General features: G+C 29.8%; 1 protein-coding gene across 4 annotated transcripts in view; it reads left to right on the top strand.

Moving 5' to 3' along the window:
* The window catches only part of LOC136982229 (ecdysone-induced protein 74EF-like), a 99,189-nt gene that overhangs the window by 45,181 nt on the left and 26,861 nt on the right, over window positions 1–27,147 (top strand). For all 4 annotated transcript variants that reach the window (XM_067278680.1, XM_067278681.1, XM_067278682.1 and 1 more), the window contains one exon: window positions 15,145–15,592. In XM_067278680.1, the coding sequence (XP_067134781.1) occupies window positions 15,145–15,592 (448 nt within the window). The remainder of the gene's footprint in view (window positions 1–15,144; window positions 15,593–27,147) is intronic.

Genomic DNA, 27,147 nt, shown 5'->3' with positions numbered 1-27,147 from the left:
CCCCACCACCAACACAATGCTGCCATGCAAAACCCGCCCAAAAGTAAACAAAAATAAAATATTTTTTTTTTTTACAATTATCGATTACAAATAAAACCGCGCATACATTAAAGGAGATGATAATTTACAATAATAACATTAAAGAAATCAAAAGAAAACAATTTATTTTTATAACAACAATATAGGCCGGCAATATATAAGGACGACACAGATACCAACTCTAGGATGGTTACTCTGGCTATAACCTGAAACTTGATTGCCAGCAGAACAATTACAAAATTAAAAATGACCATGACACACTGAATTGTGATAATTCTAATCTGCAAATAAACAAGAATAATTATTACAAAAATAAAATTATAACTAACCCTTAATACTAAACTTACGCTAATAGGGAAAAATGAAAACAGGGGTAAGAAGTAATGAAGAATGCAGATGGGACAGAACAAATATACTTGGGTCCTGCAAACATCTTTCAGTCCTCATTGTTTTGAGGGACCATGTGAAACTTCTTCTCTTTTTCCTCAGTTGATGAGAGCTATTATAACCAAGTCATCAGTTATTAGAAGATCACAACTGGTCAAGTTCAATACCGAAATCAGCACATTAACTTTGGCCAGGAATACCTACAGTTCCCTCTTGAAGCTACGACTTAACTCATATACTCTGATACTGAACAATTCCACACACTTCTTCAGTTCATCCTCTCTCTTTGAACACCAGCTCAAAAGTGATTCTTCTTCACCTTGTATGCCCTCAGATAACCTCTCACATATTATACTGGTTATTCCAGGAAGGGGCCTCACCTCCAAGAAGGAAGAATTACAGAAATTAGAAAGTTCTAGAAAGGAGAAAGAACAAGAGGAGGGGAAAAAATTTTAAGAACAAAAAGACAAAAACAGACATACTGTGTTACATACAGCCACATAATCATCATTATGGGCAGTGTGTGCTCCACAATGAATGCAACATATGCAATATTAAGTGCATTTTACCCTAAATGTCTGGTGCAGAATTTGGAGTAAGCAGCTTCTTGGTTCCATAGTCATTGATATGCTATGATCCTAAATCATAGCAATGATTTAGGATCATAGCAGTCAATGACTATGGAATGATTTAGGATCATAGCAGTCAATGACATAGGATCATAAGTCAATGATGCCTAAATAGTAAGTGACTGATATCTGAACTTCCTGGACATGACAGTGAATGAATGATTTGATGACTTGCCATTGGCATAACTATACTAGGTTTGGTATCAGCACAATAGTGTGCCATCTCATTTCTGGACAGATATGTCAGTGGCCTGAAGAGCAGTTTGGCAATTGCAGGATAGGATGGCAATATCTTATTCCACCACTACCACATTTCTCAGACTTGACTGACTCCTCTTGACTTTTTTCCTGTGGGTCACCCAAATGTATTAGTATATGATGCATACCCAGATATGATGTTAGCAAACTAGAGAAATGCTTATGAGAAGACTGCTTATGAAATAGTGACATCAGGAATGATGTGTTTCATCCATAATAATGTACTTTGACCATTTACATCTTTATATTGGCACTAAAGGCAGTTGTTTTAAATGTGTTCTCTAACAAAATAAAGCTCACTTTTTTTATCAATTTCTACAATGTTGTCTTTACCTTTTACAGTCAGAGATTATTTTTATGTTATGCTAAATTGTCTTAAATTAATTTCCTTTGATTATTTTAGTGCTAGAGCAAGCATGCGCCATATACATACACTTGTGCAATGCTGGAAAGATCTCTTTTACTCTCAAATGGGTGTTTAAGACATCCCTGTATTATATCCAAGAAATTTATCGAAAGATACTAGGAAAATTTATTAATTCAAGTATTCAAATAATGGTAATAAAAATATTTTAAAAAATTCATCTCACATTTTGCAATAATATTTTGTGAGATAGCCAGATGATTAATGACCATGTCCAGGTTAGAACTTCAAAAATTTTCCTGGGAAATTTAATGTGAATATCATGTGTTGGTCATCTTTCTCACAATGTGGCCATCATCCCTGTTGTGAGCTTGGCCAAATCAAGTTAGATATGAAAGAAGAGTTCTTAACATCAATGACTAGAAAGAGTTTAAAAAGCATAATAATGGTACTATTTTATAAATAAAAAATTGAAAAATACATAATGCAAGACCATTTAATGGATTTGATTTTGTAAATTATTTTAATGTTGTTGTCAAAATATTTTACTAAAGAAATGAAATTGTCATTAATGATGCTATAAGCATATTAATTTAATATTTTTACACTATGTGTATTGACTTCTTTACATTTGATATTAAATTTTAAAAGATTTATATTTCTTTAGAAACCTTAAAAATTATTCTATTATATAGTATTGTCTCCAATTTCACCAGTTATTTTCATTTCATTTCATTTCATTTGTGCTTCTGCTTGTGAAATGTCTTGTTAAACTAAGAACATATACACAAACTAAACTTAAATAATTAATAATTTACATGAATAATAATAATACTAAACACGAAACATAAATTAGTATAATATAAAATTAATATAACATTAAAAATAATTTATATTAAATAAATATGAGGGCAGTTTTTTCAAGCTCTAATGGTCCATAAAACAAAAACAAGTGAAAATGACAAAATGAATTTATTACTAAAAGTTAGGTACAAACATGGTTGCTTTTTGACATAATCACTTTGAAGATTGATGAATTTGTCATATCTGTGGACGATATCATCTCAATTCACTGGTGGCAACATCCCCTTGTCGTTTTGAATGTTGCCGCCAGGGAATTGAGATGGCCTTAACAACGTTGTTTTAGATTGTCATTAGTCTCAAATCTCTGCCCTGCTAGCCACGTTCTCAGTTCAGAAAAGAGGTGGAAGTCTTCGCACATTAAAAAAGTTTCAAGCTGGGTGGACGTCTTAAACATCCAGTGTATAGCCCCGATTTAGCACCGAGCGACTTCCACCTCTTTCCCGAACAGAAAATGTGGCTAGGAGGGCAGAGGTTCGAGACTAATTATGATCTTCAAAACAACATTGTTAAGGCCATCTCAATTCACTGGCAGCAACATTCTATGACAAGGGGATGGAAAAGCTCATCCACAGATATGACAAATTCCTCAATCTTCACAGTGATTTTGTCAAAAATAACCATGTTTGTACCTAACTTTTGGTAATTCATTTTGTTATTTACACTTGTTGTTTTTTTCTTTTATGGACCATCAGAGGTTGGAAATAAACAGTCTATGTACATCTCACAATTATTTTTTAATATTATTTCACAATTATTTTTTAATATTATCTCACAATTATTTTTTAATATTTATATGTTTTTTATTAACAAGATGAAGAAGGAACAAATTTATTATATTCAAAAATAGAATATATAAATTAATATTATTTAATTTAATAAAGGTAGAACTTATATTTCCAGTTGAAAAATTATAAAATATATTCCATATTTTATGATAAATATAAAACTTGAAAAGCCGCTTATTTATTTAATGATAAAATTTGTTGTGTTCTATTTCAGTACATTCAAAAAAGATTTCACACAAATATACACATAAATATATATTGCAAACTGAGATATCATTTTTCCTTTATTTTGGCTCACTCCAATGATTTATACAACTACAAGCTGGAACTCTCTAGCATTAGTCAAATAGGCTTTCACTCACTGCACAATTGTGTTAAATACTTTAGAGAACCTTGTAGAATCTTGCTTTAATTAATGGATTGTGGAATAACAGATTTTTTCCAGGTCCTGCCAAATCAATGCAATTTCTTCCTCTTAGCATAACTGTAACTCAGAATAACAGATTTTTTTCTAGACCCATCTATTGAAACTTTGTTGTTTCAATTTTTAGTTAATATTTGGATGTTTCTGGGAATTTATAGAGTTTGATGGTGCACTTGTTACATCTGGAATATGTACAATTGAAGAATTGTACAAAGAGAGTCAGCAGGCTGATATGTTTGAGGAGAAGCTACCTACTGAACATTCTGATGCAGTTTCAAATGTAGTGCCAAAATTTTGTGAGGCTGTCAAGTCTTTTCAATTTATGAGGACCTTCCTGATAAGTTTCAGCATAAATTAGCAGGCTGTACATGACATTGCTAATTTCAAGCAGTTGTATTTAATAAGCAGAAAAGAGGCATCGATAGAAACCAAGGTTCGCGAGTTTTTTTAACAAATCACGAAGTCAAGTGAAGTGCTAATGAGCACACATAATTTGCCACTTTTTGTGCTTACAATATATACAATTTATGGGAGTTTATACATTATATGGGAGTTCACTGTATTGAATATAGGATGATGTATAGTCAAATGTTTTTTAAATACACTCTATAGTGTTTATAAAAGAAACATTGTTATATTAAATAAGAAAAGCAATTAAAAAGTATATTTAGTTTAATAATGGAGTTAGTTTTGTGTTAAATCATTTTTAATTTTCTTTAATTTCATCATTTATAATATTCAACTTTAAAAATAACTGATTAGATTCTGCTTTTCTTGGTTAACTGGCTTCTGACAATTTATTGCCTCTGTCTTCAAAATCAAATAATGTAATTAAAGTTGAGATTTAACAAATCTTTTTTATGACTCTATGACTAGCATTATAATTATGTTTATAAATGTGGTAATTATATTATAAAAATAATTTTTTTGAAGAAAGTTATTATGATATGTGTTGTCCTGCTATATGGAGTGGAATAGATTCAAAGCTTTGATGAGCTAAACTTTCTGTGAATGGCATGGATTTTATAACTTTGAGAAACATTTCATTTCCTTTCCTGTCTTTTCCTTCATAGTTATATCTAAATATTTAGAGGTGATATTAAAAGAAAAGATAGCTAGGGCAACAATTTGGTCACATGCAGATCTTTGCTTTTTGCTTATTTTCCACACTGAATAATTATAGCACCATTGTGTCCATAGGAAATTCATAAAATTTATTTATTGTCACTGGGAATGATTGGTTTATTCACTATGATAAAGCAGAGGAAAATATTGATCTTTATTATGGTGTAATTACAATTCCACAAATCAGTATAATTAGATTTTTTGTTTACGTAGATAAGTTTCATTAGCACATGCAGTAGTTACAAATATTTAAAATAATTTTTATGAAAAATATGTCTTAATTTCTATAGTAGAGTGGTTACACCTTGTCTGATAGGAGTCATATATCCCTACCCCTGCAGTTCAACCACTGTGGTTCAACAGTCTTCATTAAAATTATAAAGTTTTAAAACAAAATATTGGTAGAATATTCAACAAAGATGTCATATTATGTTGCATATACTATGCTGTGTTATAGCATAAAAAATATTTTTTACTTTAGGTTTTATTAAAAATATGAAATAATTTCTTTCCATCATTAACTTATTCATCAAATAAACTGACAGAATATAAATCTTAAAAGCCAACGATTTTAATTCATGTAATGAATAGTGCATATTGATTATGTGCCAGAAATGCAATATTTTAATTCTTTTAAATAAAGAATAAAATTTTTTTGGGAGAATCCCTAGTATTCTTGTTTGTTTTTTAACACAATCTTTGGAGGGTAATTAAGTTTTGTACTGAACCTGTGCCAACACTGGCAATCTAGGGTCTCCAGATATGGCCTAAATTTGAATTCCGATATTCTTACTACAGTAATGAGTTTATAAAAGATTGGTTTGGGACCCCCTATTTGATGGGATCCCCAGGCAATTGCTCTTTTTGCCTATAGGATAATGCACCACTGTATATCAGTGGTTCTCAACCTTTTTGAGCTATGTCACACTCACAAATTTTGATGGTACACCAATGAGCCAATGTCAAAGATGCCCTTATATATAGGTAAGTTATAAATGAAACACAACACTGAAGACTGCTGGTTGTTATATAAAAAAATATATAAATAATAATAATGTAGTAGACAAAAATTAACATTTTGAAATTTTGTCACACCCCTATGAGAAGTTCCTATCAATTGCTGAAGCAGTGATTGAGAACCATTGTTCTATTTGTTTATCAGTGTACAAAGTAACATTACTTGTCAATGATATTAATTACTTCATTTTAAATTAGTTATCAATTGCTTTTAATTTGAATTTTAGTAATGGAAATAATTGTAAGCATTTTAACTTATTAAAATGGATTTCAGTATAAACTTAAATTTCTAAACTTAATTAGCATTTGATAATTCTGGGTTACTCTCTTCTGTTTATTGTATCTTCAGGTTCCAAAATGTTGAATGTAGAGTTTACCAGTGAAACAGGCAAGTTTTAATCATTATAAAATACTGAATACAAAAATTCCTGCATATTTCATATTTTCAAACTTTTTATTTTTTTGCATGATTATATATCCGTAATTGATTAGATTTTTGAATTTGTTTGTCTGTAATTATATATTTTCTTTTTAATTTATTGCATTTTATTTTAAAAGCATGCTTTAAATTTTTACACATAACTAGATTGGTCTTTATAATGCTTTCATTATTCTATATATTTATTAAAGTATTATCATATATATCTGAGAAAATAAAACACTTCATAAATTTGAATTATATGGATAATTGCTTTAATTGAAACTGTATAGCAGATGTAGCCAAATGTTGTTATGATAAGAGCCATGTACTGCATATCAGAAATGTGTAAGAGCTGCATCCTATATTGGAACAGTATTTTATATATTAGCTATACAGTATATCATTATCATCCATTGTCAGTCCACTGCTGGATAAAGGTCACCTCTAATATTTTCCATTTTTCCCCATAATAGACTTTGGTTTTTCGATTTACATCAATTACTGTATTTTATCACTCTATCATACTTGGGGTCTTTGTCTTTGGTGTTTGATCCCTTTTGGGTATTAGTCTAGGATATTTGTAGTCTATCTGTTGTCTTGTCTTCTAGCAATGTGCTTTCCCATTGCCATTTTGAATGTTTGATTTTCTCAATGATATATATTTTTGTTTGATTTCTTAGCCACATGATTCGCTTTCTATTTTTATAATTCCCAGCATGCATTTTTCCATACTTTTTTGTGTTGTCTTTAGTCTCTGTATTGATTTGTTTGTTATTGTGTATGTTTCTGCTTTGTAGATAATTTCTGGTAGAACAACATAGGTTGAATAATTTTTTTTAAGGCACATTAACAGGTTGCTTTTTAGAATTATTCTATTGTTGCCAAATATATATATATGTAGATGAATGCCACAACCAATACTTCTAAATAATAATGGTTGGAGATCTGATATACAGGAGCTGCAATAAGTGTCTATAAGAGCTGCAGTTTGGCCACTGTAGCTATATAGGAAAAAAAAACCTATAGAAATCATCTTCAACCTTCACATCTTTGAGCATATTGAAAAAGTATAATTTGTAACAAATGCCATTTTATTCTTCAATTATTCCTTTTTTGGTAAATCTGAAAGTCAAAAACATATCCAAGTATGTTGCAGACATGATAATGCATTTTAAAAAAAATTCAACTATTTCATATAGTGGCATCTAGAGATGTAATGGCATAGAATGTGAAGTAAGCATTAGTCTTATTTAAGTTGTGTGTCTGTGTGTATCCACTAATAGAATAGTTATAAATGTTGTTACATATCTTATCATCAAGAAATATTTAGATTAGGTTTGTAACATAATAAAACAACACCTTAAATGTCCACCAGTGCTGTTATTTTATTGTATTATGAAAATTTTCCAATTGGACACGAGATGATTAGGTTTACAGATAAAAATGTCTGTAAATTGATCAAAGAAAATTTATACATGTGTTGAAGGGAAGCATATGGTCTGTCTGTTTCTTCTTTAATATATTTCTATTGATGATGATATAATAGCCAGAAATACTTGTATAGTTACAGATTGAGTCCTGTTATATTGTAGTTTCAGTTAAGACAGTTAATCGTATATCTTCACATATAGATTCTATATGAAAAACTTTTTATAAATATAACAGGATTATTCAGATACAAATAAATTAATTAACCAATACAGTGTTCACCAATATACATAAATGTTCTACTCAACAAACCAATACTCAAGTTGTATTTTACCTAAGTTGAAAATATCTTGGTAATTAATAGCTACCGATATAAGTTAGTTTGGTAGAAAGTACAATTAGAAAACAAATAAGAAAATCAGAAATATAAATAATGAGTTTGTTTATAATTTGAAAATACTGTAAAAATAAATTATTTAAAAAATCTCATATCTAAGTTTTGTGAAAGACAAATTCATTAATTATCATCCATTGACATCATGAATATATATATATATATATCTGATGTTGTTAAAGAAATATCTTTCATCCTGTTTAGTTGCTTTATAATTTGTTGTTATTAACAAGCAGCCTAAGAAAGTAAATATATTATTTAACACACTTATACAATTAATTTAAAGATGTATTATTTGTTTTATTAACAGTGCATAATGATAATTTGCAGAAATATGAATGTTTTCAATTCAGTTTACAGACCATCTGCAAGTATAAAAAGACAAGAGAAATTATAATTGCCTTACAGTCCTTATTTCTAAAGTTATTTTTAATTGTTTACATGGACATTACTAGGACTTTACACTGGTTTTTAGATATTGACACAAGAATGAGAATTAGTTCAGAAAAAACAAATTTTCTTTATTATATCACCTGTAGTGTCAATATTTAAACACCAGTGTAAAGTCCTAATAATGAGTAATGTTCATGTAGACAATTAAAAATAACTTTAGACAAGAGAAATGTTTCCTCTTATATTTTTTTACACATGAAGAATCTACATTCTTTTATTGGATCAGATCAGACCAAATTATTGTTGCCAGATTGTTACTGGACATTTTTATATTTTTACAAAATTCAATAAATTATGTGATCTGAACATTGTAAACATTGCTGTTCATTTAGTAGCAGTGCATGCTGCTATAAGCTTCTGATTTGTTTATGAACACTTTAATTGGTCTGAAGATGGTAAAATGCATGACTAATCTGAAAAAATATTAATGAATATGTTATTGCACAAAATAAATATTTATAATGATTTATGTGTGTATAAATGATTCACGTATTTATTTTCCAGACATGCATACACTATATACAGGTTTCATAAAAGCTACACATGCTCCAAGTATAAAAATTTGTTTAGTTGTGCTACCTCTGTAGGGAAGAAAATATGTTAGTCATATACATTAGTGAATATAAAACACATGCTAGTTTTAAAGAAGCAATGCTCATTTGGCATAATATAAAGTAGACTGTATAGTTTACTGTCTGCTTTGTTAGGAGGACCTGAAATGACTGCAAAGGCATTTGAGGTCCTCCTAACTATTCTTGAGATAGTGATGATTCCAGATCATCACAATTCTGGACTATTTGCTACACTTCAGAGGATGCTGGATTAGTGGAGGTTATACACATGGTTAGTGGCAGTTTCAGAAGATCTCAAAGGAGGGACTGACAAAAAATTTAGCAATATTTGAATAATTATAAATACCTTTTATTAACCATGTGCGAGATAACTGTATTGAGGATGATTCAATAAACTATATTTGCCATTATAAATGTTTTGAAGTTTGAACAAATAAATTAAAATTTTATTTGTCAATGGAGGGGGCTTAAGACAAAAACTCCAGCAATAAAAAAAATTTTGTTTGAATTACATTCTGCTATCAAATTTATTAAAATTTTAACCTGAGGATAATTGGTTAAAATGGATGAAGACGTTTGTTTACGAATTAAAGGGCTTAAGCCTCTGTATCCTCCCATATATTTGTCCCTGCCAAGTGTGGGTTATATCCAGTAAATTATTGGAATAATTGGAATAACATTAATTTAGCATTATTAGCATTGTTAATTTAGCATTATAAAACAATTTTTATACAAATGAGCAAATTAAGATTTACACATTTGTTCAAGCATGTTATGTATTGTGCCTTATTAATTGCCTAATACAATATTTGCATAATAAGGATTTATTATTTGAAAGTCTCGTTATAATTAAAAACATAATAAACTTAAATAATAATATAAAAACAATGGGCTAAATTTACATACGTACTGTGGATGTCACGCCAACAATTGTTTAGCTCAAGCAAAAATTCACACCAAAGGCATTAAGGAGCATTTTAAATAACTTTTTATTTCCGGCTAGTGCTTTTGACATAGATAAGAACATCGTTTTTAATTACTGCCTGAGGACGATGTTCTTATTTACGTCGAAAGCACCAGCTGGAAATAAAAAGTTATTTAAAATGCTCCTTAATGCCTTTGGTGTGAATTTCTGCTTGAGAAAAACAATGGGCATCATAATGATATCTAAAAGGATATTATTATTCTTTAATCAAGCATAAAAACATATAAAGTAGACTATTGTAATTAAAAGAACTTCCTAAAATTTTACATATAAGTTGCAGCATCATTTTTTTTGATATTTATGGCATTTAATTCATAAAAATATAAGAAATTAATTTAGCAGATCTAATAATATTGATGGTATTTCTGTAAGTGTGTGATGATTTTCCTTCATGCTGCATATTAATAGAACAATTACAATAATACTGAAATTCCAATGTTAAAAAGCATACATTTAATTAATACTGGTTCAATTGAACCAGCAAGCATGGAACTGGAAGTGGCCCAGATCTTTTGATTTTCTGGACAGGGTAAATATATACCTAAAATAAATAAACAATAGAAATTAAAAAGTGAAATTTTGTTTAACAGATACCAATAAATAAGCAGGATATGTATGATCATTATTAAACCTCTTAAAATATAAAATATAATAATAATATTATTATTTGTAGTAAGACGAGCTTCATTACAGGGGGTTAGTATTAACACAGTTTAAAAATTTACATTTGTTTGTCAGCCGTTATTCCATTATACATTTAAAATATAAAATATCGTGTATAGTGAAATATATAGGATGAAAATTAAATGAAGAGAAGAACAAAATGGAACTGGTATTATGTTACATGTATGCCACAGAAACAAAAATAAGCAGCATGGTAAACTACCAGCTATGCTAAAGCCTACAAAATTTGAAACTAGTTTCGAAACAAGCATCAATATTCTAAAAGTCAGATAATTGGACAAAATTGTATATGCTTTTATTAAATGCATAGTTTTTAGCATTTTAATTTGAATGTTATTGTAGCTATTAGATTGCTCTGAGTAAGAAACAAACATATTTTAAGCAATGTCCCTTAGTAACTGGATGAGATATATCTTCACAAACATCAGAAAATCTAGCAAATATATAATTTAGTAACACATTTGTTTTTAAAGGACTTTTTTAAAATTTTAATAAAATAAATGACAACATTTATGTAATATATAATTATTATAATAAACTACAAAATGAAAAGATAAAATTTTGAAAAAAGAAACCCTATTGTATTCATTTTGTTCACCATCTTAGAAGTGTAATAACTCCTGTGCTTTTTGTCGAAAATTCTGAAATTTTACAGGGAGGTTTGTGTATTACGGGATTGATGCTATTAAATTTTGGTGGTTACAGATTGACAAGGTGGGGAGATAAAGGGAGTCAGATTTAATGAAAATTTTTCTCATTGTTAGCATTTAAAATTTATAAAACCCATCCCTACCCTCAAAATTAAGCTTTTTGCCATTTTATAGTAATTATTATTATTTATTATTTATTTAGCATACTGGATTTTATTCCATGATGCGGGGAGCCAAACCATCTCCCAAAACAAAACACTTAAATACAATAAACATAATCAAACAAAATTATACAATGATAGATAACAATTTAGTTGTAAAATAAATTATATAAAATTTACAAAATCAAATACAGTAATGAAATAAAGTTTAAAGTTAAAGTTCGGGAGCATCTGTCAATATAATACAAAATACCAAAAAATAGAAACCAAAAAGGCAAATTGCTTACCTATAAATAGAAAAAAATTAGTATCGAAGACACAGCACTGACAGATGCTCCCAAACAGCACCAACAACAAGGCTAGATTTATAGTAGAGGAATCACGCCCCCTGGTAAGAACTTCGCAACCAAAGATTTCTTTACGTAACACTTTAAGACGCCCACATTTAGCCAGAATATGCCAGGCATCCACAATTTCTTTCTCAACACAAAAGTTACACAATTCTCTCGAGTAATTATTTAAAAAGTTTAACGAATTACACCTAGCCTATAAATAGAAAAAAATTAGTATCGAAGACACAGCACTGACAGATGCTCCCCTATAGTAATTAAATAAAAAGTTTTTAATAATAAAATATTATAAAAGATGGTGCTACATACACAGTTTTAAATGTTGCTGGGAAAGTTAAGCAACTTGTTGCAGGATTATTTTTAAAGAAAGTATCACAAAATTTAACAAGGGCATTGTCTTCAGAACACTGGGGTGTGCAACCATAATGGTCATTGCTCCAAAACTTTCCATTAGGTGATTATGGAAAGTTTTTGATCAATCAATATGAAATTTTTGAATTCAGAAATGATTTAAAATTATATTTAAAAACTTTTGAATTTAAATTTAATATAAAGTTTTTTCTTGGAACAAATACTTTTTAGAAAGCTGACTTTTGCATTATATATCAATTAAGAATAAAGAATAATCAGCAAGAATCTTGTTTATTTTTGAATCTTGATCAAGAATCAACAAGAGAAATAAAGATTGAAATAATATGCCAGTAATATGTTATCTTTTATCAATCTTTATTTTTCTTGTTAGCTTAGTATTGCCTATGTTAATCTCTTCTTCTCATTTACTAGGTCTTGTAAAGATTAGCCATTGTCTTTTCTGAATAAATCATTAGCTGGTGTTTGCTGAATGCACTTGTTTCCATCAGACTATCAAAATTAAACACAATAGAGTCCCACTAGTTCGAACTAATTGGGACCGAGCTCAGTTCGAATTAGCAGATTTTTGGATTAGCTGAATAATCAAGCAGTAAAACAGGTCTGGTTTATATAGATCCAACACTATTAATGATATCAGTGCCCCACCCTGGACAAGGGCAAAAGTGAAATGAAATTGTCAGTAGAGTTTGAGTAGGCAAGGCCACAATAACCGACTGGAAAAAGTCGTGCAAAGATTGAGCAGTTTTGAGCAGTTTTGGTACTTCAGAAAAATCAGTTGAAAATTGACAAACTGCAAGGCCCTCAACGTTTGACAAGCTTGATGAAGCCTTATTCACATGGTTCACTCAGGAAAGAGAAAGAGGAACACCCCTAAGTGAACCTCTTGTTAGAGAAAATTTCCTGTTTACAACCGAAACATGTTCGGATTAGGCAGATGTTTGGATTAGCAGTGTTTGGACTAGCAGGACTCTACTTAGTGAGGAGTTTGGACAGCACTCTAGTTGGAATAAATTACGAAATGCTAATCCCTTCTAGAATCTGATGGCTCTCATCATAATCAGATAATATCACTTGGAAATTAGGATTAAAAATTCCAAGTCCGTATTAAAGCAGAAAGGGTTGATACTTGAACTGCATCTGGCTGTAAAAACAAATTAGGAAAAAATGGCAGCTTCACAGAAAGTAGAAGTAATAACAGCGAAAGCAATGCCAGATTACTATTACATACCCCACGTAGTATAAAGAGACAAAGACGTTACCTTAACAAAAGGTTTTATTTGTGTCTAAAGCACACGACTGTTACAAATTCAAATGCAACGAGAAACAGTGCTCCCAGTCCAAGAGACTAACTACTGTGGGGAGAAGTGTTGCCACACTGTGACACTACTACACTCGACACCAAGGGAAGCATAAATAAGTAAAATAAAGACATATCTTTGTACCCTCTTCCCTATTATATACAGGGTGTCTCAGTTAAATGTTTCAGAACTTCTAAGAAGGATAGGGTGCATCCCAAAGACTCGGAATCATATAGCAATGCAGGGTCGGAAATGCTTTCCCGAAGCGGTAATGTACACAGAAACATCATAAAGAAGAAGACTGTAAGTGAATATTTGTTTTAATAATAAATGTACAAAAACGAAAGGAACATGGATCAAAGAAAGTGTTTGAAGTTTCTTCCACTGACTGCAATGCAGACCTCACATCTACAGCGCATGGAATTCCAAACATTCTGGAATAATCCAAGCTCATCTCGAATTTCTCTGGCAGCTATTTGATTCTTGCAACCAGCTCCTCAGCATTGTCAATGGAGGTGTCATAAACCAGTGTTTTCATATGCCCCCAGAAATAAAAATCAAGACATGATAGGTCTGGTGACCGAGCAGACCAACGCACGGGACCACCGCGTCCAATCTACTGTTGGCCAAATATTGTTCTACGTGCAAGCGCTGTGCAGCTGGCCCACTACAATCTGCAGCCCTGTACACCAAATGCATATCAGCTAACTCTGCATTCGTATAATAAGCCATCCTACTAACTCTGCATCCTTGTGCGAAATGACAATTCCCTGCAAGAACGCTCAGAACTTTTGCGCAACGCCATCTACCGCATCAGGAAAGCATTTCCGACCCCACATTGCTATATGATTCCAAGTCATCGGGATGCACCCTACCCCTCTTAGAAGTTTTGAAACATTTAACTAAGACACCCTGTATATGGGAAAGTCACTATGTACAATAAGCACTATAATATATATATTGATACAGAATAACTAGATAGGAAAGCACTTGAATTTCTAAGTGTTTTTTCTTCAAAAAACTAAATTGAATTGAATTTATCTTTGATGAGTTCTCTTAACAAGTTGTTCTCCGATTTAGTTCTAATAATAGTAAGTTTGTCTATTTAATTAATTGAATATGTGTATAATATATAATTTTCAACATGATAAAGATTTTAGGAATATAGGCTATAGTTATTTCAAAAATTATTAAACTGAACTTTACTTTCTTTATATATAAAAATTCAATAAGAAGCAAAATAAATTGAAAGATCTCAGTAAAATTGAATAAATTTACAAAAAAACTTTATTAAAAAACTTTGTTACAGAATTTTAATGTTTTTTTTTATTACAAAAGTCATTTTTAATATAAAAGAATATATTGTTTAATAGTAATTTGAGTTTAAAAATAGTTATTTAAGAATAAGTTAAATTATAATGCATTTATGATTTAAACTTTATTTAAATGAAACCCATAATCAAGGATTGTTTTTATTTATTCAGGATAGTGGACCCAACGTTGTGGTCGAACAACAGTCAGACGTTTTAGTTGAATTAACACACAGAGATCTTCATGGTCTTGTACCAGAAGCTGATGAAGAAGAAGAAATTCTTCAGCAGCTATCTGTTCCAGATTTTGAATTAGATAGTATTTTCACAAATTCTGAAGAGAAGTTAGAAGAAAATTGTTTATTCAGTCAAACATCCTGTTATAAAACAAATAATGAAGATCAAGAATATAGGACAGAAAAAGGTATTAAAGAAGAACCAAGTGTATCAGACTGTATGTATAGTAATGGGTCACACTTATTAACATCTGGTAGTGTAAATGAAAATCATTCAACCCAAAACTTACTTCCTGCATTAACTTCCTGTCATGCATCCATCACTGTGTCTAGCCCAATCACTTCATCTTGTGCTCTATCATCTGATACCCAATTATCATTAAATGGTAAGTTTTTAAATTTAGCATGTAGATCAGTTTCAGAATAACACTAATTTGCTTTAATTTTTGTTGTAAATGCAATATATGATGTTTCTGCTACCTTTTTCAGATTTCAGTTATGTTATTTAATGCATTATTACTCATTTTGGCTAAGCTAAAATGTATCATACTAATAAACTTTTCATATTCAGCTATCTTCATTAGAATGCAATAGAAGATACTTGGGTGCCTTCTATTCTATCAGTTGCATCTTAATGAACACAATTAGAATGCAAGTAGAAGGTAATTGCATGCTGAAATATGTTTAACTGAAACATTTAAAACAAATGTTACATACATTGAGTATTTATCCACCAACCAAAGCCGAATATAATCGGGCGAGAAATGGCTATAATATTAATAATTAATAGACAATAATGTTTGATTAATTGTTTGATTATTGAGTATTTATATTAAATAACATCAATGATACTCCTTATACATACATACAAGAATAATTTAATAATTTCCAAATCTTCAAGAAGTTAAAAAGTTTTTAATTGGAATGTTTTCAGGATTTAACATCCCATCTTTCCTTAAATTTCTGTCTTAATACTTCATAGTCATTAGATAAATGCTATCCTATATTCAGACAAGATAAATCTCATTTATAATGCATTGATTAATGGATATCAAGTTACCAATATCCAAAAGAACAGTTATATTCGGTAACTAATGCTATTGGAATGAGCTGTATCTGATTTTTGTGTACAAGATAAAATTACCTAATGATTGTGAAGGATTAAAACATAGATTTATGAAGATATTTGTTTATGATGAGACATTAGATCCCAAAAATGTTCCAATTAAAAAATTTTGTAAATTCTTGTTGTATTGAAGTATGAAATCATTGTTTTCTTACATAAAAAATAAAGTATCCACTTTTTATTTCATACCTTATTACTTTCCTGGCTGTTACAGAATATAATGTATGGAAAGTCAGATTGGTCAACTTTTGATCTTCCTATTTTGTCATTTCTCAATGTTCTGAAACTCCAGGAACTCAAAAGTGTAAAAAATCCTAAAAAACTGCATATGAAATTGCATGTGTATGTGCGTACTGTACATGTGTGTTACCATCTGTTTTGCATTATATTTGAGGACTGGATGAACCAAAAATTTTGAAACTTTGCAAGATTATTTCTATATATGGGGCATTGATGCCAGTTACTCACTCAGGATTTAATCTTGGGAAGCCAAGTCAAACAGATAAAAAAAAACTTTTTAATGTGAATTCAATAAAATTCTCACCTCATGTGATCACTAATTCACAAGTAGTATAGAAATAAAAGACACATTGCAATATAAAAATGAATTTAATTAGGAAAAGATTTTTGGAAAACTTTCTAGAATTTTTCTTTTTCCTTTGGAGGGTGCCGGGACCTCTTGTTTCCCTCTGGGTACATCACTGATTGTTGGTATTAAATTTTGGAGTTTATAGTCAAGGAGAGAGAATAAGAAGGTTGTGTCATATCTTGCGTGGGATCTGACTTAACTAGAACTTTACTTGTTATTGGCATTTATAATTCATTTAAAAACTTACACCTATCCTTCAAAATAAGGCTTTTGCCTTTTTTTAAAATAAGAATTAACAATATAAAACAACAATAATTTTTCTTTAATGGAACATAAAACTTTATAAGAAAAAAAAGAAAACATGAGTTCAAGCATTTTATGAATAGTTTTATCCTTTTTTTTATAAATCATACTGATATTTGTATCTTAATGCTGTTATATGAGAGTGATATGTATTAAGGTATTTAAATGTTTCTATTTAAAAATTTAATAAGGATTTTGAAATTTTGTTTATATATTATGTGCAGGGCCATTGAGTGGGAACTGGGGACTTTTCCTTGCATGAAATAAAATCTTAGAGACCTGTAGTGATTCCAACTCCTTTAAAATTAACATTGTTTGCTAACAGAAAATAAAATCTTTAAGATTGCTTTTTATTAATAGAAAAACACTCTACATATTTCATTTATTCAAAAAACAAAAGGTTAAAGGAGCCCACTCTACTGTTTGACTCCATACAAGCTTTCAATAGCTCTGATTGTGTTAAATATATTAAACATTATTTAAATAAAAAATATTTTCTACCCTTCTGCATAATTGTATGTATAACATTAAGTATTTGTAGTGCTTATGCTTTTTATAAAATATTAATTACTTTAAGTAGTACTGGCAGTGGCGTAGCTAGCATGGGTGACACTCGGTGCGGATATCGTGGTGTCACCCTTTTTAACTCTTTTATAAAACACTGTTGAACTGTAATATCTTCGCACTCGAGCAACTTGCACGATATAATGGATATGCAATGTCGCAACGTACGAGTTTAGATTTATAGAATAAATCACAGTAAGATTTTCAGCTGGTGCGAGCTCTCGTGGCATCTCCTCATAGTGAAGAAACTGTCATGTCAGGCGAGCCGTTTACCTTTTTTTCTTTTTTTTTTTGTTCTCTTAGGTACAGGACTACGGGGTGTCATCCCTACACGGGTGACACCGGGGCGGACCGCCGCCACCGCCCCGCCCTAGCTACGCCTCCGAGTACTGGATGACTGGATGGGTAAGATCATTGAGGCATTACCCTATTGCTCTGGTGGACTTTGGATGAAGTCCATGAGGTCAAAAGATCCCAGGAATTTTTTAGGTGATGGTCTGTCCCAGATATGTTGGTCCCCCATCCCTCACTCCATTGTGGGCCTTACAAAACTCATGATAGATATGATTAAAAGGCTCTCTTAATGCCTACAGGGTGGAGAGTCAAAAGTGAAGGAGAGAAAATATTACTGATACTATATAAAGCAAAAAGTGTTTATTGTGAAATATCAAATGTATTTAGCTTGATTTTCAAACTAAAAATCAAACTGTCCTGAATGTTTCAGGAGTCATTCATTTTTAAACAGAAACAAAATAAATTTCGTTTTAAATTTCTTCGTATTATAAAACAAAAAAAAAATATTAATTTAAAACAAAAAGTTTCTATAGTTTGTTTTGCACTTTTTTCATAGAAAGGTAATATTATAGTTAATACAATAATAAATAATTATTAAATAGAAAATCTATTATCATCATTTTAAAAATATTTTTAAAAATAACAACAAAATATGATCCTAGATAATGTTTTATCTAAATTGAAAGTCTATGTTGTTATCATTGTAATTCTAAAAATATATGACTGATATAATATTGTATATAATGTTAATAAATCAGTCTATGCCAGGGCTTCTTAAACTTTTTTTATTCACGACCCCATTTATGATTGTGATTTTTTTTGCGACCCCAAAAAAAATATAAAATAAAGATATATAAATATTTTCTGATAATTTATTGATTAGGTAACAATATATATACATATGAAAAAATATAGTTTTAGAATTTGTTTAAAAACATACAAAAATATAAAATTAAAAATTGCACAAAAAGTTGTAAAATTGTATTTATTATAGTTACAAAAATTATATACCCTATTTTTCATCAAAACTGCATTTTTTGCAATAACATAAATAAAAGAGAATATTGGGCAAAATATATCGTCGCCGGCATATATTCGAGCCCGGGCATTTTGGCCGTCTTGGATCGTTTGAATATATTCGAGTGCAGCCGTTAAATGGTTAAGTATACAAAAATTAAAGGAAAATTTTTTTTTAATGAGATGGATGTGCTTGCTTTTTACTGCGTAACAAACTAAATCTTGGTGCAATGTTTGACACTATTGGATGTAAAATCTCTTCAACATTTTTTAGTGATGAACGATATTGGGATTTGATGTGTGTTAACGCTGTAAAAGTAATTTCACATAAATATGTGGTGTTGAATGGCAGAAGAACATTTTCAAACTCTCACAAATTATTTTCAATATTTTGCATTAAAATCTCGCGACCCCAAGATTTCACTAAGCGACCCCAAACGAGGTTGCGACCCGTAGTTTAAGAAGCCTTGGTCTATGCTAAATTTGTCTTAATGAATAGTTTGTTCCTGTTTAAAATCTCCTGTTGATTTTACTTGTATATTACACATATGAGGATATAGAGTCTTTTCCATTAGCTATTATCAATATTAATACTTTTTTTCAATTCTTTTTGCCCTTTGGGCACTAAGAGGGCCTTTTTTCAGGCCTATGGGTTTAGCAGACCCATAATGGGTCTGCTGGGTGGTGATGGAAAGGGTCCAATATATGTGGAATGGACACTCCTTGAAAAATTCTTGGAGCACTAAGAGGGCTTTTTTTTAAGCCCCATTTTTATAATCACTTATTTCAACCTCTGTATCTTTATGGTTCTCAAAGCCTGCGGTTCAGCTTTTCCTTAAGTATTGAGTGCTATACATGTTGCCTTCTTCCAGTCATTCACTTCACTGTAGTTAATGTGATTTTTTTTCCATATCAAAAGTGCATATCCATTCTTTTAATGCTTTTTATTTATTAGTAAGTACAACTTGTTATTAATAATATCACAGGATATTACATCAATCTTTTTGTAAATTGCATTGGAAAGTGAAACTATATAGAAACTCAATGATAAGGATGGCCATGAGAATATTATATTTAATTTATTAAATATAATAATTTGATAATAAAAGAAAGACTTTGAAATAAAAATATACGAAATATCAATTTTCTAATCTTATTAATACTGATATCTAATGTAAACTATATTCTAAATTTATCATTTATCAAATTATTACATCTTTGTTTGGCTTAAACATTTTAGATTTATTTATTATTTATCAATAGTCAGTTATATTTTCAACATAATTTTATTTGTTAGAATATTGAAAGAATTCATGCTATGAATTAAAGGTATAAAACCTTTAATTCATAGCATGAATTCTTGCAAACAGATTGTAATGAACTACAGCAATTGTAAAATATCAATCTTTTCAGAACAATTCAGTGTAAACAACTTCCAAAAAATACACAACAAATCTTACAATTGAAGGATAGATATAATATGTTTAATTTGTTTTAAAATTAAAATTTTTATTGTAACATTCTGAAAAGAGACAAGATATTTTTATAGATTATATGAATTATAGTTTGAATGTGTAGAATATTGATACATGTGTAATATATTTCTAACTATTTGTAACATAATTTGCTATTTCAATACTGTTTAAAAACAGAAAATAAGTAATGAATAATCTATCAGCTGAATGAATGCAAATAATCCGTAAGGGAAATTTACATATCTTAAACACCAGTCCTATAGCCAGGAATAAATTGTTGGGGGGCTAGAGGGACAAACTGAAAAAATTTTGACTGGCATTTTTCATTTTTCAGTCATCACTAGGTATATTAGCTACAGTTTATGTGTAAAAATAAGTAACAGCAGTTTACGTGATGAAAGTGAAAGCATATATTATGTATGTTGCATATGGGGTCGATTGACTAAGCCGAGGGAGCTCGGTTACCTCGTAGACCCCATACCTACGGGTTGTCTTTCGTAGGGCATCGTGACCAAAGTTTCGTACTAAAACCTACACTATAGCAGGGATTGCCAAATCTTGTCATGACAAGCCCTATATCACCTATCAGAAATATAATGGAACTTCATCCTCTATTAGAATGATATTTTATATTATATCTTGTTAAAATACTATTGTAATCACTGTTCTATTGTAAATGTTACTGTTTCTTTACTGATACTGTGTGACTGAGTAAACATTTGTTTAATTCCTTTGATTTTATGAACATAGGCCTACAGCTTTCAGTTGCCCATTCAAGGTTAAGTTGCTTGTTATGCTTACAGTCTATATGTATATCACATTACATAAGTCAGTAAACTTACAAAAATATTACATATATGTAAATAGTACGTGCCAAGTTTATAAAAAGTTTATACAGGAACCGCACGTGGCTCGTCGGCCACAGTTTGTCATCATTGTTATGTGAAAGCCCGGTCAAACACCACTGATCCAATCAATACATATTTTTAATTTAAGTTGTTTTTAAAACAGTTTTAGAAATGCATCATTAAGAAATTGTAATCAGATTACTCTAAATGCAAGATTATAATGATCAGATGCCAATATAAAAGATAAAAACTGAATAAATAAGTGTTTCTTGCTGGATATGTAAGATTTCAGAGTTGAGTTTTGATATGATGATGGTTCTTTATTAAGAAATCAAATACAGGCAAACTTTCATGCCATTTAGCATCTCTGTTTGTTTCTGAAATTGAAAGAGACGAGATATTTTTTATAGATCATACGAATTATAATTTGATTGTGTAGAATATTGATACATGTGTAATGTTATTAATAATATCACAGGATATTACATCAATCTTATGCTGATGAAAAGATCATGATGCTAAACCTGAGGAATTTCAAACAATAATAATTATATTTAGTAGCAAGATATACACACAGGTTAGAGTTTCAGTTTGAAAGTTGTATGATTTGATGATGATGCAATGCAAAATATATTTATTAATTCACAGATACCAAATAGAGAAAATTTGAAAAGTTGGATATTGACAGTGAAGATATGTTCACAGGTGTTAGTGCTTTATGATGGTGGCACCAGTTAGAAGGGCACTATACAAAGATTTAAATGTAAATTGCATGTACAGAAGTATATGTGAATATATTTTATGATTTCCTACTTTAAGAATACTTTGAAAATTAGTAATTATGCCAATTATTTTGATTTTATCATGGATTTTAATTTGACTTGAACTTTTATTTTAAATGTCAACACAGTTTTAAATAAATAATTTATTAATTTGCATACATATTTACTTGAAGGATTACCTATACATTATCCCATTATTACAGTCTGTAACCACTAGTAAATTGGCATTCAGATGAAATATTTAAATTTAATCGTTTCCAATCATAACGTTCCAATGATCTAAAGTCACTCCAATGGTTTTTGTGGGCTTAAATAAATTTTAATTCATTAGAATCGCAGTTAGAAATGTGCTTAATTGTATCAAATATTATCAATATATGTGAGGAGAAATGTTATGTAGTTCTACAATGTAGAACTACATATTACTCCGTACAGCTCCGTATTGCCCCTATAGAGATGTAGGGACAATATGCAGCTCTAAAATTGCTAAACTCCCATTGCCAATGCAAAATTCTGTTTCCCGGTATGTGAATTATAGAAAACCCTCCCTTTACGACCGATATAAATTTTCTTTTGTGAAATTTTCATATTATTACTTATGAAATGCTGTAACTTTATTATATTTTTATATTATATGGTATGGTATAGTTAAGACTGGTGTTTTCAGGAATATAATCGCAGTTTATGACGCTAAGATAGGAGAGGTAAGATGGCTCGCTTAACGACGCGGCAGTTTTTCAGTAATTAATTAGTTAATAAAATCCATTTGTATTTAGTTGCCTAACTGTAGCATTGATTGGATAAAGCAATGCAACCCACAGATGATTTACCAAGGAGGGATACTTCCTCTCTATGGAGAAATTTAGATGTTAGACATCTGAAAATCCGGAAAACTCCACATGGCCAGCCGTTGGTCAGGCGCGAACCCGCAATCAACTACCAGTGTTCAGTGGTTTTTTTAAGCCTATACTCGATACTCGACTACTAGTGGGCCAGTTGCATAACTGATACATATTGATTTACAAAGTGATAGTTTTATGCAGAGGTATTTCAGGGCTCTTCACTTTTAGGACTCGCACTACACATTTACAGTAGTTTTTGATCATGGCCTAGTTCTGGGAAACCAGTACTGCATATGGTACAAGGTCTAAGATTCTATTAAATATCATGTGATACGGGCGTTATATAATGTAAGTTTATGTATAAAGTGCTTACACAAGTCTTTTGCTTAGGACCTCGCCCCTTTTGAATACCTATACACGCTCAAATACATGTTTGCCGATACTCTGTCTTGGTCCAATACCCCGAATTAGGAACCTAGGTTTTGTACAAAATCAAATATCGTGTAATACGTGGTTTTGCATAATATAAAGTTACATAAAAGGTCCTCTCAAGCCATTCTGAAGGCCCAAGTCCATGATTATCTAGGAGCTCTCACAACCTAGACTCGCACCAGATTTACATATTTATGAGAAAAGTGTGAGGGGAAAACAGTAGAAAAATGATTTATAGACTTTCCTTTCGAAAATTTCGAAAATTTTAGGAAAATTTTACGAGAAAACGAAAAATGCAATGCTTTCATTATTCATTATATCTTTTACAAACGCCCTATTTATATACACTAAGTTTAATTAATGTAAGTTGTCAAGAGATAAATATATTTTGAAAATAAATGTCGAATCCTATAAATAATGTAAAAATTCGTACAGTACAACAATAAAAAATTGCCAAATTATTCCGTTTAATTTAACTCAGTAGGGAGTGAGAAGTCAGTTATTGAATAGACCAATAAGGAGAATCGAATTTGCATATTATAAAACCGATTAATATTTTGTTTACTCCATTCTTAAAAATATCACAGACTTTGTTTTGAAAGAAACGTTCAATGTGACCTTGTTTGTACAATGTACTTTAGAATATTTCAAGTTATTCCTTTTGTTACGCTCCATTATCACCAGATGGCGACACAGAACCCTTGTTACTTAATAATTGGAGATTACTAATGTCTTTTATTTATATTTTTAATTACTTAAATTAATGACTTTGTAATGTTTTCCTTAATTTAAATATTTAATTAGCGTAAAAATAAATTTTTTAAGTGAACAAATTTAAGGAGAAAGGAGTCTTTATCCACCAAAGTGGAAGATTTGTTTTAATGATTATTAATTGTAGTTAAATTATACATTAATTAGGCTTTTATATGTATATATATATAAAGGATGTTTTAAGTTATGAAAACTGTGCTTGAAATGTTATAATAAGCATAAAATCTGTTTTTCTATATAAAAATTACGGTTAAAAAATTCCCCTATAAAAAATTGAATAAAATTTGACTAAAAATTCATAAATAGTTGTTAATTTACAGGTTAAAAATTATTTTTAAATGTCGTTTAATTAAATAACAATTAAATTATTTAAGGCTCGCTTTTATTACAATGAATATTTATTTATTTATTTATTTATATGTTAGTGAATTACACCTGTTACCATTAATTTTATATCTCATATTTTATCATTGGTTTTATATTTATTAAATAATAAATAATTTAAAAATTAATATAAAAACTAAATTATTATTCATTTTTTCTTAAATTTTTGAATTATCTAAATATATTTTTATCTTGTATAATCTTCACAAAAGTAGAAAACATTTAAGACAAATCAGGAGCATTTTAAAGGTTTCATTATCATTTTGTAACATTACTTTTTATATTTTAAAAACATTGTTTATTAAATGAACATGTTGAACCTTCTAGCAAAGGCATAAGTGTGTTAAAAAGTGATTACTAAAGACACATTTCAGTTTTTCCCTTGTCTATGGGGAAGTTAACTTCACGCAATATTCAAAGTAAAGTGACATTTAATTACGTTTATATGGGTAATTTGAGGTAATTTTGAATTGTTTCCTGTACTGTTTTTGTTTCTTTATCAATTAAATTAAATCCACTATTTATAAAGCTTTTTTAAATGTTACTATAACACATTTCTGATGGATTCTCATCAGATGAGCATCCATAAAAGGCTCTGGATGCACTCTATTGATTAATATACTTAAAATTTCTTCATTTTTATAAGATTATAAAGACTTTTGTTGATGAGGCAACGTTACAGAATAGGTTTATAAAGGTAAATATTGCATGCATGTCTTCGGAACTTTTTTTTTTTTTGTATTAGGCCCTATACCTCATTCTAATTTTTAGCTGTAGAGCTGCTGATGTAAATCCTGCTTTATTGCATTCATAAACCCGTAAATATGTCGTCTCGAAAGGCACAAACAAACGATTTATGTACAAATTGACTCGATTTTAGTTGCGAAATCGATCTTTGTGAATCTCCTTCACCTCATTAGCCGCGGGATTTCGGTAGAAATGTTTTAATTAGTTCATTTAAACAGTCAAAATGCACTTTTATCAAGCTTTAAATTGCATAATTCTAAGCTTTGAATATACAATAAACAAAAATATTAATTTTAAAAAACCGATATTTATCACTCTACATTGGATGCGACCTATATATATACATTTGCGCAAGGAAATGGAAGTTATTTGTAGAAGTATTAAATATTCTAGAATAATTCAAGAAAACGAAAGTTATTTGTAGAATTATAAACTATTGTAGATGACAATAGTCCAGAATAATTGAAGAAAACGCGAGTTATTTAGTATAACAATTAAATATTGTAGAAGATTTGAGGCTAAATATTAAGTATTCTAGAAGAATGGTTGCCCCTTCTTCTATTATTCTTAATGATATTTTAACGATAGGATCTTTTACATACTTAAAAAGAAAGGATCGGATAGAAAGGTATGTTGCGAAAAACGTCAGGCGATATTGTGAGGGCCTCATAACTGGTTTGGGTGATAAGATCCGTCTCATAATATAAACGGAGGGAATGAATGGCCTTGCAACTGGTTTCGTTTCTTGTAATTAAAAAATAAACGTTATGTTTAAAGATTGCAAATTAAACTACTTGAGAACAATCGGGAGCAGTAGGTCTGGATAGATTAATAGCAGGAAAGACCTATATATAAATGGAACATTTCCTGTTTTGTTCCGATTGGAGAATCTTTCCGGGTGAAGTCTTCAGTTTCCGGCCCAGTTCCCGGATGTTGACGGAACTGGACGGAAATCGTGACCGGAAAAAGGAAAGTTTGAAAGTGTCAATTTCGATTTCGTTCGACTTTTTAGGGAATTTCAAACAAGGGAAGCGATTTTTTCTCTCTTAATTTTCGCATTTTTCCCTTTTTTTGGAGGGAGCGGAACGAAGAAATTGAAGCGACACTTGAGAACATACCTACACGCGCCTTACAAGTAGGAAATTATACAATGAATCTTCTATATTTTATTTTTAAAAAAGCTGAATTTCTAAATAAAACAATAGATTTGTATGTGTTCGTCTATGCTCTAGGTATGTTAAAATGCTTAAAATTTAATTAAACATGCTGAAATATGTAAGTGATAATAAGTATTATCGTTAAATTACTTCAAAAAAAGCATTATCTCCTCAAAACAATGATTTAAATGGTTTGATTTATTTGCATTTAAAAAAAATGTTTCTAAACAAATACAATGATTGACATTCTAGATAAATCAATTTACTTAAAATATAATTAAAACCGACTGAAAAATGCAAATTAAGTTTATTAATATTAATATTTTGAAAGTTTTACTCCTCAAGACAAGGCTGATACATTTACACTTATAAATTCCCCTAATAACAAACACTTACTTACACGCATTGTGGATAAATTAAAAGTGCTTAAAAGTGAATTTAATACACATAAAAGCGATAAGAATTATCTTTAGAATTGTTTAAAATTTAAAATTAAAAAAAAAAAAAAAACAGGTCTTTATCACCAATTCTTATCACTAACGAGCTAAAATTCCACTTATTGCTGTACTTATTACATTGTTGACAAGAAAATAATCAGTATAACACAAAC

The sequence above is a fragment of the Centruroides vittatus genome, unplaced genomic scaffold (genome assembly GCF_030686945.1).
Source record: "Centruroides vittatus isolate TY-2023 unplaced genomic scaffold, ASM3068694v2 contig_817, whole genome shotgun sequence".
Classification (NCBI taxonomy): Eukaryota; Metazoa; Arthropoda; class Arachnida; order Scorpiones; family Buthidae; genus Centruroides; species Centruroides vittatus.
This window is presented reverse-complemented; position numbering and strand designations above follow the sequence as displayed.